This window comes from Botrytis porri (genome assembly GCF_014898465.1).
Source record: "Botrytis porri strain MUCL 3234 chromosome Unknown BPOR_001, whole genome shotgun sequence".
Lineage (NCBI taxonomy): Eukaryota > Fungi > Ascomycota > Leotiomycetes > Helotiales > Sclerotiniaceae > Botrytis > Botrytis porri.
Window position 1 is genome coordinate 3,784,418 of NW_024066075.1, and position 15,691 is coordinate 3,800,108.

A 15,691-nucleotide genomic window follows, 5' to 3' on the forward strand; every position below is an offset into this window, starting at 1 on the left:
GCGATTTCACTTAGTCAGTTGAAGTTAGTATGTGATATAGTTTAGTATACCTATAATAGAGTTTAAAAATAAGGATAAACTAAAATATGCATGAGATGAATCCAGGTGCATCCGAGATGACCAAGCATTTATGTCCAATGGTGAAGAGGCTGTGTCTGCTATTGAGCTAAGATATTTCATAAATGATAAGCCTGGCATAAAAGCTCTTCCTTCATATCTAAAATTTTCAAAGTCCAGTTTTCAGCACTTGAAAACCGCACCTATCAGTCTTTCCCATTTATTCCACGCATCGCGTCCGCCTCTAAGGACATCTTCCAACTCTCTATCAACTCTGTAGTTCTCTGTGTTCATCTCCATTGCCAGATCCATCCGCTTAGCTCCTCCATATCCGCTTGCAGAATTCTCACTGGAGACAATGTTGCTCTTCGTGTCCCGCGAGACCAAGCCCTCAAGTTGTGGTAAAACGTCGATATTAGGAGAAGGAGAGCGAGATATGGCTGTGAGTTTTGGTGTATTCCGGTCTAGTTTGGCTCGAACTTTTCTATAGAGTAGGATGAGGATATCCTGGCGAGGGTAACCATATGATTTGCGAGAGATCCGAGAAGTAGGGCTAGAGTAAGTAAACTCGCGCGACTTGTAAGCGGCACGACTGGTACCCAGTCTAGGGCTAGAGAGTTCGGCATCGAAGACTTTGTCCACGAGAACTTTCAACGATTGAGCCTTGGAATCCAAGGAAGTGCACAAACTAAGGTGCATGAGGAGGATAAAGACAGCGTGGTGAGGTTGTATGAGACCAGGAAGAACACACTTCAATGATGCTACAGAAGTCATATCGGATAAATCAAGGTAGTTTTGCAGGAATGAACTTGCAGCCCTGATTTGAAAACGTCAGTGATAAAGAATAGGAATGGCATTCTTGGTGAGAACAAACCGGACAATATCATTGCGCCACCCAATATCCTGTAATTGTTTTGCTTGACAGAAGTTCAAGCCGAGAAGGCAGTATACACTGTCTATCAATAACTTCAGGTATGCCCGCGGTCCCAAGTTCTCTGCTCTTGCTTCCGGTAATAAATTTAGAAGATTCTCGATACTTTCAACAAGACGAACCGCATCTCCCTGCGTTGGAATCTTCATGACCCACTCGCGCATACAACGCACCCACTGGCATTGGCCGTAAAAGGCGATCGTCATCGGCGAAACAGAATCTTGGCTAGATGTGTGGCTTAGCACGATGGGTAATGAAACGTTGTTTGTGGATCCATTCCTAGTTATCAATGAAGGTGCGCCGGTCGTGATCGTCGACTGAAGATCCAAGAACATCAAATACCACCAAATTCTCTCTTTAACTCCAGCTTGGACACCATCACTTTGATTTGGTTTGTCGAAATGGAGTTGTAATGATTGAGCGAGTCTAATCGCGTGGGGTAAAAATCCGTACCGGAACTGTGAGGATGATGTGCTAGCTTGAAATGTGTTTACAAGAAGGTAAGCCTGCAGAAGCTGGATGGCAGATGATCCCCGGTGTACGCAATGATATGTTTGAAGATTGACCATGTTTAAAAGCTGTTCGTATAGATCGTGTAATGTTGTTGATTGTGAAATGTTTATGGTAGAACTAGCAGCCCCACAATATAGAACAGCTAAGATGAGTAAAGTAGATTCAACAGAGGTCTCAGGAGACAGATTGGCCCAGAAGTTGGTGTACTCATCTAGAAGAGTATCAATATGGCATATGGGCACTGCAGACTGTAGCCCTATGAAGTTGTTCAAGAAATGATCACAAACTTCTCGTGCAGGAACTTTCGTCCGAAAATGGGAGATGAAATCTTCGCCGAGTGCACCAAGGGTAATCGCTAGATTTTTGGTGGGCTGATGCGACTGAGTATCTAAACCATTCGCCAGGGTCTTTGCGGGGAAACGAGACGATGGTATTTGACATGCTTTACCCACCAACCGACCAGTTGCTTTTGACTTGATACCGGATTTCCTTTCGGTAATTGGATTTGAAATAACTGGCGATGTCGACTTCCTAGCTTGACTCCTTGATACATTCACCTCAATGAACTCAAATTCGGGTATTTCGCTGTTCAAGTATTTACAAAGTCGTCCCCCCTTCTTACATTGTGTACAGGATGGCCTGTCGCGGCTACATTTTACCTAGGGTTATCGAATCAGTAATATACATGCATGGACCGAGAAGTAAAGACCAACTCTTCTATCACGGCATGTCGTACAAGCCGTAGTCCTGCGATATCGTCTGATACCATTAGACTCTACACTACTTGGACTTCCAGGAGGGCTTAGCGACATCTTTGGTGTATATGATGTTGATTGAAAGTGGACAACTGAATTTGATGATTGGGGCAAGTAGGAAGTTCGAGGCAGTTCCATTTCAAGTAGTGTTGTTCCGAAATTTATCATGTTTGAAGAAGTGTGGTTGGAATAGTCACAAACTTGAAATCGAGCAAGGTAATTAAGAAAGGCCGGAACTATAGAGAAGTAAAAAGCAATCTCCACTAAAGGCGAGATGGTTAATAAACATTTTGAATGCGGTTGTTTTCCCTCAAAAATATTCAACCTGGTCGACGGTACAAGACCAGGTAGACCCGTATCAAAATCCTGCCGATACCCATCTTTGCTTGAGCCTCCATAATTAATCTTGGATAATAAAACTCCTAGAACATGGTAGTCAACGCGGACGAACCCCAGAAATTGGACAGACCCACTTCAGCCATAATAGTGGGAAGATGTTTACAATGATTGTATCAGACGGCTCCAGATGAGTTTGAGGTAAGCTTACCAGCACCAATTTCAAGCTTAGGCTCAAGCTCAGAAGCATAATAATATCTTGGTATCTTGGACCTCTGCCTTTGCGTGTGAAGTAGGAATGGATCCTGTGCTTTTCACAAGCCTCAACAGATCGCGCTTCATAATTTCTCACACCTTTTGATCATCACATTGAAAATGAACCCCCACCTATTCAACATACAGATATGTTCCAGGTATGTTCTAGATAACACATGACAGCATGCTATTGTGGTTATTGCGGAATAAGATTAGCAGGGAACTCGGGGGACACTTGATGATCTGTGTTGGCACTTTCCATACTTATCTTCAAAGGATCCGAACATGATTTCGCATATTGCTGGCGCTTAAGACGACGGATACAAATGGCTGGAAACAAGGCAGATTGTATCTTGCGTTTATTTTGTATCGATTCAACTACTCAGTGGTAAACATGCACACTCATGTTACTCCGAGCCTTTGGACATGATGTGCAAAAGGTCTGTATGAACAGATAATCGCGTGGTATATTGGTATCAGAACGCCGAAGCGCTTCGATTTGTGAAACTTTGCGGGGTGGTGATTTCTACAGCCACGTCATTGCTTATACAAGATCGACAGTACTCAAATAGCACGACTACATTACAAGAACGATCATGTAAGATATATGGACTCACTCGTGCGCAATATGGTGGCGTTAGCAGATGTTTTGTGTGTTTAGGTTCCCTTTGGATTTGTAGGTAGTTGAGGTAGTTGAATGTCTGAAATTATGATATTCGGTAGAACTCCGGTCGGAGAGAACAGTCTTTCAGCTACAACGCATGGCGCGTCACAGGTACCAAAGTAATGAGAAGCACGTCAATCGTACCTTCCTAAAATGGTCAATACCTTCGTCACCCTGGATATCTACGTGAAGTGGTCATTCCTCACAGCCCTGTATAACGATGCGCTGTCTGTTCATTGGGCTTTCAACGTTTTGGTCAAATATGATGTGTTTTGCCCGGATAGTTGTCACATGATTAGGCACTTTGGCGGAGTGGTTAACGCGATGCCCTGCTACTGAATGTTTCAGAGTCAGGCATTTCCTTCGGGAGCGAGTGTTCGAATCACTCAGGTGTCGTTTTAGTGATTTGGTTTAACTTTTTATTTATTTTTTATTCAACAATCATCTCCTTCACACTCTTTCTTTTCTCCCTTTAACAAAATCTAAGAATGATGAATGCTGCTATATTTAAGGCAACACTCTTTCTATCTGAGGCATCAACCCATGATAAGTGGGATATCCAAACAAAGTGCTTTCGATCTGCACATGGATCAAACAAACAAGAAGGACCCGAGTTTGTGAATTGGAAATGAAAAGCAGCATGGCATGTCAGCACTGGACACTTTTGCCACGGGTAACTTCCCCGGTGAGATATCCCATATGTGGAATTCTATTTTCGCTTCCATTCCACAAGGCCTCGCAACACGTTTTCATATCCATCACCTCTGGAAGAGTGGGATATGTACCGAAAGATCTCAGACAATCCTCAACGATTATGAGCTCACAGATAACGAACAAGACACAAGTTACGTCCGTATAGCTGCCCACCATGTATTTCATAGACGGGTGTCCATGGCACCTTGCAAACGGTTCTCAACACATCCTCTTTCAGGCGGACCTTGCGAAATGATAAAGTACACGCGACGACATCTTTTATGAAGATCAGACGCGTGATCTTTCTTTTCTCCTATCTCGTTCCGCGGATCAATTCCAACATGTTTTTAACTCATCCACTTCACAAATGCTACGCGAGTTCCTTTGGGACTGCTCGCGCGAGATCCCGCGCATTGGCGCATGGGGCTTTGAGAGTATGATCATCACTTTCTCAAGCCTGGCGCCTATTTCCCACTCTTCCTATATCAATTTATGCAGCTCCTTCGGGCTCGGTACAAGGCAGACACCATTTTCCTTTCTTTCTTTTTAATGCTTTCTACGTACTAGGAATTCCAAACCGAGAGGGTCTAGTGACGCAAGACATTTGATTCCCGAATACGTTTGCAAGATTTCATTCACATGGTAAGATTACGTTCACACCCATTTTACTTCGAAATTCATCTGATACATATGATTTCATCCAAAGCATGGGATCTACTATATTGCATGGATCTAGATTTTCACCTAGAAACTGCAGTCTGTACTGGCAAGAAATCCTGCGTCTTTCATCCTGCATCTCATCAAGGGGTCGCCCAAGAGGATTGCGTTAAGAATTCGACGTCTTGATCGACATGTTTCCAAGGTGATATACATGTTCCTCGTGGCGAGATAGCTCCCAACACAATTTCGCATTCGCCAAGTACGCGACTTCGATATGTGGAGTACAGCAATCCGATCCGGAATTCTGGCCCCCACTCCAGGAAAAAAAATCCGGATCGGTCTAGAACGGATAGTGATGTCTTTTCCCCCAGGGTAGAGTGCTTCAATTGGCAATTGATCCCTACTCTTGCATTCTTGGGTCTTGTGGAAGGATCAGCCACAGAGTCAAGTGACCGGTGATGATCTCACTTTTTTTTTTCATGAAAGCAAGCATTACGACTAAACGAATCATTGATAGCAGTACTCTGGCTTCGAAGTCCTTGGATGAGACTAGCAGAACAGAGCATAAGTCTGCAGAAAATCAATTCAACATGACACATACACCTTGATGAAATGATCCACATGTTCTTGAGTATGAACCGGATGTATGGTTCTTTTTTTCTCAAATAAGGGTATCATTTCAATCTTTCGGGTGCCTAAAATCGCACTTGCTACAGTCTGCCATCTTATAGTGAAGCGAGATAAATTCATTGACAACACCCGAGAAGCATGTCAGCTCCGGATTATCTACTAAAGTTGCAGATATTCCTATCTAACATGGCGACATCAGGCTTTTATATCGTCGATGAATAACAGATATTTGCTTGGTTCATGCAACTGAAAAGCTAGTCAGTGTGGAAAATGCCATGAATAGGAATGCTGGGCGTGATAATGTTCTATCAAGTTCAATGGCAAGATGTTATAGATATAGAGCCAAATGTATGGTGGTGGTCAACTTTGTATATCGTTTGTAGCATGGTGTCGGCAGATGGCTAAAGGCCGTTGCGGGTTGGGATTGAGTCTGTTTATAAAACTGCTCAAGTGAGAATTACGGACCACAAGAGAATCAATTTGAGATTGTTGTGTTTGTATCATTTTCTTTAGTTGATTTTATAATCATTGAGATGTAAAAGAACAACTGGTACTAGTCCTTGCTTAACATCATCCACAGAATCATTCCAGTACCTTTCCTCTATCTGAGAATTCTATTATTATTGAAACCGCCTCAAGATGAGTAATGTACTCCGTAAGGACGGATGTTGTTGAGATATTACTCAATCATGAGTTTGAATTCTTGTCTGAACTCACTTGTGGCTTTGATTTGGGGCGTTCTCAGTTTGTTATTTAATTCACCTATATAACATGCGATAATCAAGCAACACTTCCGTGCTACAATTCCATCCAATAACTGCGTCTAGTTGAAATTCCTGTGTTGCATTTGCATGTGACAAAGTGTAATCACACCTTCCATTTCTGAAGATCTTTGAAAGTAGGACAAGTGCGGGGTATTCAATCTGACTTCCGCACTCATCTCTTCAACTCAAATCCATTTTATCTATTCAATTGACATAATTTCCGAATCCAATTGATTGTGTCAAGCTATCTCATTGTTCGAAACACAGTTATATAATGGAGAACAATGGAATGTCAGGGGCTCATGCGGGTCGTAAAACTCAGAAATGGCATGGAATATTCTTGTTCGGACCGACGACATGTGCAGTGGGTTATTGGATGTTGAGGGGTCTCTCAAGACTCATGAAAGAGGTTAATCTCGACGGCTTCAGACCGCACGCTCCGTTGTGGTTATTATTGCTGGTGCTCCATTGGTTTGTCCTCTATCGCCTGTATTTTCATCCTTTAGCGGCATATCCTGGTCCTATTTTGGCTTCCGTTACAGACTGGTACAATATTTATCTCTGTCTCACGGGCAACCGTCATTTGAATGAATTTCGACTCCATCAAATCTATGGTAAGCAATATGTTACTTTCAATAATACGGACTGGACTTCAATAAGGTTGTTGCCTGAGTCATTCTCAGATCCTGAAAGCTCACATCCAGTCTGCTGATCCTATAATCTAACCATTAACAATATTCCAGGACCCATTGTACGAATTGGACCGAATCGACTATCTTTCAACAGCACCACCGCTCTTCAAGATATATACAGCTCTGCTGCCAATACGCAGAAGTCAGACTTTTATACAATATATCACTACTTTTTCAAAGTTCCATCTATCGTCACCACTATCGACAAAAAGCTTCACGCAATCAAGAGAAGGATTCTGGTTAAAGCTCTAAATCCGCAGGCGGTGCAAGAGCTACAGAATCTGATCTATCAAAACACTCAACGATTTTCCCAATATCTCCGGGAAGGCAAAAATGGGAAGGTGTCAGTGGGCGAATGGACACACCCCCACGATATGTCAAAGGCTTTGACATATCTACAAGCGGATATCATGGGCGACGTAACGTTCAGCCGTAATTGGGGAATGTTAAACAATGAGGAAAATCGTCATATAATTGGCCTCATGTCTGATTCGGCTCTTGCTATGAACACGGTAAATAAGCCTACTTCTACCCAAGCCAGAAAGATACTAACAAGCTGGCAAACAATAGCTAGGGCACATGCGGACAATTGAAAAACTCGGCCTGTTAAAATTGATCCCACCATCTTTCATGCATGGTGCAAAGGAGCTTTTTGCTCTCAGCAAATCTCAGACAGATTGGCGGATAGATCACAAGGACGATTTAGCTAACGCAGATATTTTCTCTGCCATTATTGCTGCACAGCATCAGGAAGCTGGGCAGATCTATACTCAAGAACAATTGATCTCTGAAGCCGGTGTCTTGATAGTAGCCGGTATGGATACCACTGCATCAGGGCTAACGGCAACTCTCTTTTATCTACTTCATTACCCACTCGTCTATGAACGTCTGAAAAGGGAGATTAGAGAGAGATGGGCTAAGGTCAGTGAAATCAAGGTTGGGGGAAAGCTGAATGACTACAAATATCTTACGGCGTGTATTGACGAGGCTATGCGGCTTTCGCCTGGTGTTGGGGCCAATATACCAAGGGAGGTAATGAAAGGCGGAGCTGTTATTGATGGTTGCGCCATTCCAGCTGGAGTTTCAGTTGGGGTCTCCGCCTACAGTATTCATCACGAGGAAAGATATTTCGAAGATCCGTTTGTTTATAAGCCTGAGCGTTGGCTTGATGAAGAGGGTGAAAACGAGTCGTCAAAAGGAAATGCGCGAGAATCCCAAGTCTTTGAACCAAAAGCATTTACCCCATTTGGCAGCGGGAGAACAAGCTGCATAGGTAAATATCTGGCCTATCAGGAAATGAGAGTGGTGGTGGCGCGAATGATCTGGGAGTTTGATATGAGATTGAGTGTTCAGGAGGGAGTAGGACTTGGGGAGGGTAAGAAAGGAACGGGCTGGGGTAGGGAGAGGAAGCAAGAGTTCCAGACTTGGGATAGATTTTTGAGTTGGCATGAAGGTCCAATGGTGGAGTTTAGATTGAGAATCGGGGATGAGAGTAACAAGGATGATGGTCTGTGAAGTGTTAGGCCCATGAGGTAGTCTGGATTGAGCATGGTGTAATCATCTCAATTGTTGGGACGGCAGAGTACTGGGGGAAGCGAAGAGTGACTGATTGTCTAATTTTTTCGCGGTTGATTCGTATATGCAGGTCAAAACCTTCAGAGTCGATCAGAATTAAACTTCTCGTTAGGTTACTAGATAGGAATTCTACAATATAGCGCGAAAACTTCTTCAGCTTCATATTGACATCAAATTCCTATAGTACTAGCCAATTGGAATACTTTGCGAGTAGATCATACAGTTTATATGATTCTAGACTTTGGACATGGACCTGAGGAGAAGTGCTTGAACAGGTACCCATAATTATTCGGATGAAGATCTGTTGTCTGGTCAGGGATTATTGTACCCACATGTGATGTAGTTGAATGATTTGATGATCGTCCACGTGATAACTTTTGCAGCATCATTCTTTTCTTTATTTTATCTTCTATACTAGATCATCAAGTTTAAAGAAATGTCTCTAAAAGATATTCTGAATGGCGATCAAAAGTATGATATAAAAGAAGTCTCTTTTTTGTCCTGATCACGAGACTCGCTGATGAAGCTGAAGATAAACGGACGCGTTGTCAAAGCAGCACCTAAATCAATCACCACGCGCATCAAACTTTACTACCAAACATGCAGAAGTACAATCATAATGTTTACTTCCCGAAAAGCCCACCAGACAGACGGATATTCAATAATTCTCAAGCCGAATCATATCATACCTTGCTTATCTATCATCTGTCATATCGTACTGGACTGAGTAAAGGGGCCATCTCGTCTGAGGAGTCAGGACTCGAATGATGGATGGACTGGAAGGTTGAACCCCATTGTGAAATTTGGGGAGTTGTATTATATGGTTGCGGTCGTATTAGAGTACACACGTGTGACAAGCCCTGCCACTTGTCATACGCATACTACTTCAATTTCCAAAGGCTGTCTGAATGTTTCGTATGTTTGATTGTCTTTTTTGTTGTGGGGCGTAGTGCGAGCGATGGAGTTGATGGAGGCGGTAGCTTGTTGTTGCTATCTTGGGAGTAGGAATAGTGTATTGAATCTAAGCTATGAGCAGGCTGTTTTCAGGACAAGTTTGTCCCCTCATGTGAAGATTTGGAGTGGCGGGCATTCTTGATGCTGAGTGCCTTCCTGATCTGTCAGACCCAAAGACCCTCGTCAACTAGATTGAGTGGCGGCGACAATTCCTAGTCTAAACCAAATATCAAAACTGTCAGATTGCCACTGTCAGCTTGTGGGAAGTGTCCCGACTCCGAGCTCCTGGCAAACAGTGCATTGATAGGTGTGTGCCTTTAGAACTCGTGTGGTATCGAACGAATTCTTCACCATGACAGAAAGAGAATTCGAAAATTGATGCGAGCTAGAAAAGAAGTGGGTGTGAAGACACACCATGCTACATTACTCGATATTTCGAGTGGATATTGGGAAGTTTGACCAATGATAAGACGTCCGGACAGTGGATCCATGAAAAATCAAAGACAGCATATCTCTAGAAGAAATGATATGGAACTCTCGTGAGCTGTTTTCTCCGGGAAAAACACTAGTCTTGAGGAAATATTGAGGAACTTTATATCGACCTCTGTCACCTTAATGACCCAATTTCCCACATAATCGATATGTGGTGTCGGTCAACAATATCCCCCTGCAGCTGTGTACCCTAATCCGCTCTCTTGAGAATCAGTTGTCAACAAAGTACTCTCCTGGTGACTAAAATTCGGCTCAAAGTCTGCATAGTTTCCCCGGAATTCTGGCTTATCATATCAAAGGCATAACTTTATTTGTTCTCCAAGCGTGCTTGAACTTGACTGCAAAGCCCATCGTGCCACTCATAACCCACCATATCAACAGAAGTGAGACGATTCGCACATGCCATACTTCCCTTGTAAAACGAGGAACTAAAGGCAGCACAACTCTCTCATGATTATCTCATCGATCACGAGTGGAGAATGAAAAGCCTGCGGCTAACACAGACGGAATAGTTGGCAATCAGATGCTTGATACAATTAGGAGGGATATGTCCCTGTTCAGATGTGTAATTGAAGCAAGTTGCTATAATGATTTGCATTTCAGCGCTTGTATCTTGGCTGTTCCCAAACTGAATATATCCTAACTCAAAATATCTTTTCCACACTTACCTCCCACTCATCAAAGCCAAGGGCTTTGGTGTTCACCCACTAATCTGGACCTGGATAGCTTTTCCAAAATTCCTTAAGAGCTCTACAATTTGAGCTCTTCTTGTGCGCTGATCTTCACAATCTGAGGAACCGAAGGCGAAATTTCCAAAGATTCCGGGAAAACTTAGTACGTCTCAAAATATGTACATAATGCCGGACTTCCCACGTTCGCAATATGTTTCTATAACGTCTCGTTGTCTTTCCTACATTAGTGAACTGTCGTTAGCTTCTACTTTATTAGTTATTGTCTGCTGTTTTGAACTACATCCGAAATGGCGACGGAGAACGCCCAGGCAAATTCAAGTGGTGTCCCACAGGAAAAAGATTTCTCGCATAATAGCAATCATTACGGCGACGGGAGCAATTCATATGAAATTCATAACATGTCAATTGGTTCGGAAGATGCGTTGCAGAGGATCAAGACCACTGGTAGTATCAGTATCAGTCCGGAATTGTTTGAGAAAATATATCTCTCTCCGCAAAACGCCGTGAAAGGTGATTTGAGAAAGACGTTTGGAAATCCTACTCCGGTGTGGGTTCCCTCCTCACAGCCTTGAGATCTCTCCATGCTAACTGAATATGTAGAGCAATAGTTGGCTTTCTCATTACTTTATCACCATTATCGTGTGATCTTATGGGTTGGCGCGGAGCGGGTAACAACGGTGCGGCTGGAATGTACGTGTCTTGATTTCTTATTCAATGTGTCTCGATTTTCACTAACAAACCTTCAGTGGTTCCTATTTCTTCTTCGGTGGACTCCTCATGATCGTCGGTGGTTTTCTCGAATTTGTTTTAGGCAACACTTTTCCCTTTGTGGTATTTATCTCTTTCGGTGCTTTCTGGCTTACGTTCGCCTCCACACTTCAACCATTTTACTACGCATATGGGCTTTACGCTCCGTCTGGCGGTACCCCCAACCGACGGCTTGAAAACAGTTGGATTCAACGCCTCTTTCGGATTCTTTTTTGTTTTTATGGCGGTCCTGTGTCTCATCTACCTGGTCTGTTCTCTGCGCACAAATGTCGTTTTTGTTATAATATTTTTCACATTGGTTGTTGCCTTTTCACTTTTGTCGTCTGTGGATTGGCACACGGCAAACGGTATCGGCAATAACGATGCGACTCAATTGGCATTAGCAAACAGATTGCAGGTTGCGGCTGGTGCGACGCTTTTCGTAACATCGCTAGCGGGCTGGTGGATCTTTTTTGCTATTATGTTGGCGGCCCTAGACTTTCCGTTCCAAATCCCAGTGGGCGATCTGAGCACTTTGATCAGAGGAGCCAGTGAGCGAGAAAAGTCAAAGGAACAAATGGCGTAGTTTTAGTCTCGATAATATGTCTACTAACATCAATGAGACCTGCTATACAATGAGCGCAATAACATCTGATGACAAATTGGGGAGAATAATGGCTACGTGGAGTATTGGTGGCTCCTTTTTAACCGATGTCGATATCAGCATTACATTCTCAGTACATTCACAGTCCAAGTTTGTTTGCTATTAACATGCAATATAAGGTTTCTAAAGTTTCTATGTAAGCTAAGGAATGGGCGGGCTATGTATACTCATTTTGTTTTTTCTCTCTTTGCTAAAGTTCCGTATGCTATCCAGCGGTTCAAAGATACTTCCACGAATGAATGTAACACAGTCAAAATACAATCTGCAAGATGTATTCTAGAAACGGGCATATTTATTCGGTGTACATGCAAGAACAATAAGTTGGGATTCTCTCCTAACGAAATGCTAGATCCGGGATCAATATATCTACATTACATCAGGCATCACGCATTTCTCAGCAGTAATTAACAGTACCAATACATACAAATTTCCGACGCACAACTTCACATATGCATACGACCTAATTTCTCTTCATTGTTTCCTTTTATCTAAATCCAAACCACAAGAATCGGAGATTTCAAAGAAGTAGCTACGTGAAAAATCTCCTATCGGCGCGATTTTGGTGTAATGAATTCGAACCTGTGTACGCTTGACACGTGATATTCAGTCATACCGTGGTTTCAGTTGTGGGAAATTATGTGCGAGGGGGTGGCTGGGGAAGTTTGATGATGGGGAGATTTTGTGATGGGTTTGGAGGGGTGCGGTGTGGTGTGTTGAATGTAGCTTGGGTGACGATCATTGTCGATTCATGAGCAGAGGTGTGGGCTTAGTGTGGGTGTTACGGTTCGCGTTATGCTTTTTTTTAGTATGGTAGGATGGGAATTTTCTCCCGGCTAATCACGTCCCCCGTGAGCTGAGAGAATACTTAATATTGTGTAGTTATCAGATTCTTGTGCCGAAATAGAATTGAAAAGACGTTAAAGAACTTTCCCTCGAGTCAAGTATCACATCATATCACATCTTCAAATGAAGATTCGGGAGACTGGCTCCTCAAGTCATGCGTTGACTTTTTGTTGTTTTCTAAAATCTCGCATTTGCCATTCCATGATTCCAGTAGACGAGTGCCAGCATTCGTCATAAACTAGAAATTCTCTCCTCTCCGATTTCGCTACAAAAACCGTCCAACACGGTTAGTTCATTCTTCTCTTGTGGCAAACAATCGGCTGGACCAGTCCACCAAGAGAATTTAATCCATCACCTAACAAGGAAAATCGCAGACCCAGTCATCATCGCCTCGTCCGCAATGTTCCCCACCTTCTTCATTCTTGCCATATGTAAAGAGCGGCATGTCAAACACGGGATACTTCCCAGTGAGAGTTATGGTTTCGGGTAAAGAAGATTTGGTTTCGATTGGACCTTTCGCTTCGGCTTGAGTCATTTTTGATTCAATGACGTTGCAATCTTTTCCATAAAGTTCGAGATCTTTGGGCATGGCCATGGTGCCGGATTCGAGGCCGGGTGAGCCTGCCGGCCATGTCATGTATAAGGTACATTTGTTGGCACCGAGGCAGTGAAGGTTTTCTTTTGTGCTGTTGACAATGGATATTAGGAGGGTGAAGATGACGGAAAAGGTTACGGTGAAGAGTTGCATGATTGAGTTGTCAAAGATGGGAATTGGATTGAGGTAGTCTATGAAAATGGTCAATAACTCCGTCTTAATTCTTGTATGTTACGCTTACTGAGAGTTGTTTCTTTTCTCGAATGGGTGTTTAGTGACGTTCGAGATCTATGAATGCCGTTTTTGCTCGTGGGATTATCGAAGAGTCGAGATGTATGATTTTTGTGATAACAAGATTCGGATCGGTCGAGTTGGATGTCTATTAGCTTTTGTTCGAGAGGCGGATCAGGTATGACTAGATTATTGCAATGAGTGTGATGAATTTCCTTGTTCCAAATGTAGTGAGTCGTTGAACAGTAATTCTGAATGAGTGACTGGAGGCGATTTTGTGTCCTGAGTCAACGACGATTCCATCGGCACCGCTCTAGAATTGAAGACGAAGAATAGTTCCATGGAGTCGTGAAAGCAGAGCAACTTGTCATAATTGAAGTGCTATATCTAGTCTTCTATTTATTACATGTATCGTACCTGATCTGAATATAATATATCACAGGTCTCCGCTTTAATAGTTCTCCATTCATCGCCCATCTACAACGATACGGATCATCCAAAGCCCAGTATGAATATCTCTGGTCAGCACTGATGACTGTATTCAATTATAATGAGTGACCATTATCATTTACTCATCATGAGTATCATGCAATGAAACATACTCGAGTACACTCAAAGATCCTTGCCAATAACCACTCGGTTAGAAGATGCATCGGTAACAAAAAGGGTTTCGATTCCCAGCTTGACCATTCAAAACGCAAAATAAACACAAAGCTTTCGGACATTTTAACATCTCAAGCACATCACAACCAACTCTCGAAACACTTTAAAGAAACAACTTGAGGTAGGTAAACCTCTTCAAACAATAAATGCAGTAATTGACGATATGCATAGATCTCCCCATATCAATAAACATTCAAATCACACACCACAACCATGTATCTTCTTGCAACTACACTAGTTACCATCTCCCTTTACACCTCTCTCGTAACAAGCGGACCCCTTCAATCACTTGAGCCGCGAAATAAAGCTGATGGCTGCACGGCTCCAGTGAATTGCTGGAGCTTGTACATGCGCTGGGATATGGATCCTAAAGCCGAAAGGAAAGATTTCGCGTTGGTTCTTATGAGAAAGCCCAAAGATCTTGAAATTGTCGACAGAGATTGCAATATTGTCAAAAATTCCATGGAGCAGCCGGATCCCAACGGACCAATCACCGTTAAGATGGAGGGAAAAAATCCCAGCGATTTGATTATTACTGGAGCTACTGGCTATGGTAAACCCGTGTTCAAATATAATAACGTCGAGTATGGCAGAGATGATTGCGGATGGAAAACGGGACCTGATTGGTCTTCATACAATTGTCACTTTCTCTTTAACGACTGACCGGGAATGGACTGAGTTTTTCTCAGTGTCTCAAAGTTCCCAAGAGATACTGAGAGAGCTGTATTTTTTTGGTGGTAATAGGGAATGTTTATAGATATGATGGGTATTGTATCTGCTGGACAGATAGAATAACAAATACGTGACTTTAAGAAACATCAAATATCAAGGATCAGAAATGGTGACTGTCTGACATGCAGTGACTATATCATTACTAAGCTGCGCAACGAGTACCCGCAGGGTGGATAATGACCTCAATAGGTAACCTACAGATTATCCATTATAACACAAATAATCCAAAAATCTGAACAAGTAACCTATAAACTATTTACAGATTATTTACAGATTATTCATATATTCATAAATAACCTATAACATAGTTTAACACCGAATGGGCTATATCATCAAGTAGGCCACTTTCATTTCAATTTATACTCTTTGTATTTAATATACATTTTATTAATTATTTATTATGGAATCTATAAATAAAGAAGTATATTTACTTTTAATTATTAAAGCTTTTTAAAAAAACAAAAAATTAAGTATTCAATAAATTACTCAATTATATAATATATTTTGTATAACAATTAGTTATAAAATGAATAGTTTATTTTATATATAAAAA

General features: G+C 42.3%; 5 protein-coding genes across 5 annotated transcripts; 3 read left to right on the forward strand and 2 right to left on the reverse strand.

Moving 5' to 3' along the window:
* Positions 1-108: 108 nt before the first annotated feature.
* On the reverse strand, positions 109-3,556 carry EAF01_001032 (uncharacterized protein). Its single transcript, XM_038909282.1, has 5 exons — positions 3,465-3,556; positions 2,804-3,373; positions 2,215-2,678; positions 932-2,160; positions 109-874 (listed from the first exon to the last, which is right to left on the reverse strand). Exons 3-5 carry the CDS (start codon positions 2,422-2,424, stop codon positions 241-243), a joined length of 2,073 nt encoding a protein of 690 aa, XP_038776188.1. The 5' UTR covers positions 2,425-2,678; positions 2,804-3,373; positions 3,465-3,556; the 3' UTR covers positions 109-240.
* A 2,976-nt stretch (positions 3,557-6,532) lies between these two features.
* On the forward strand, positions 6,533-8,465 carry EAF01_001033 (uncharacterized protein; the record flags this gene model as incomplete). The annotated part of the gene is made up of 3 exons (XM_038909283.1): positions 6,533-6,872; positions 7,002-7,462; positions 7,521-8,465. 3 exons carry the CDS (start codon positions 6,533-6,535, stop codon positions 8,463-8,465), a joined length of 1,746 nt encoding a protein of 581 aa, XP_038776189.1.
* Positions 8,466-10,950: 2,485 nt separating this feature from the next.
* EAF01_001034 (uncharacterized protein) lies at positions 10,951-11,996 on the forward strand (the record flags this gene model as incomplete). Its single annotated transcript, XM_038909284.1, has 4 exons — positions 10,951-11,210; positions 11,264-11,353; positions 11,410-11,585; positions 11,815-11,996. 4 exons carry the CDS (start codon positions 10,951-10,953, stop codon positions 11,994-11,996), a joined length of 708 nt encoding a protein of 235 aa, XP_038776190.1.
* A 1,276-nt stretch (positions 11,997-13,272) lies between these two features.
* On the reverse strand, positions 13,273-13,665 carry EAF01_001035 (uncharacterized protein; the record flags this gene model as incomplete). Its single annotated transcript, XM_038909285.1, has 1 exon — positions 13,273-13,665. One exon carries the CDS (start codon positions 13,663-13,665, stop codon positions 13,273-13,275), a length of 393 nt encoding a protein of 130 aa, XP_038776191.1.
* A 954-nt stretch (positions 13,666-14,619) lies between these two features.
* Positions 14,620-15,069, forward strand: EAF01_001036 (uncharacterized protein; the record flags this gene model as incomplete). The annotated part of the gene is made up of 1 exon (XM_038909286.1): positions 14,620-15,069. The coding sequence occupies one exon, from the start codon at positions 14,620-14,622 to the stop codon at positions 15,067-15,069; it is 450 nt and encodes a 149-aa protein (XP_038776192.1).
* Positions 15,070-15,691: the final 622 nt, after the last annotated feature.

Coding starts and splice junctions, on each gene's coding strand:
- EAF01_001032 (XM_038909282.1), bottom strand. CDS start 2,424: ATGATAAATTTCGGAACAACACTACTTGAAATGGAACTGCCTCGAACT. Junction 2,161..2,214: donor CGACATGCCGTGATAGAAGA/GTTGGTCTTTAC, acceptor CGATAACCCTAG/GTAAAATGTAGCCGCGACAG. Junction 875..931: donor TGGCGCAATGATATTGTCCG/GTTTGTTCTCAC, acceptor TTTTCAAATCAG/GGCTGCAAGTTCATTCCTGC.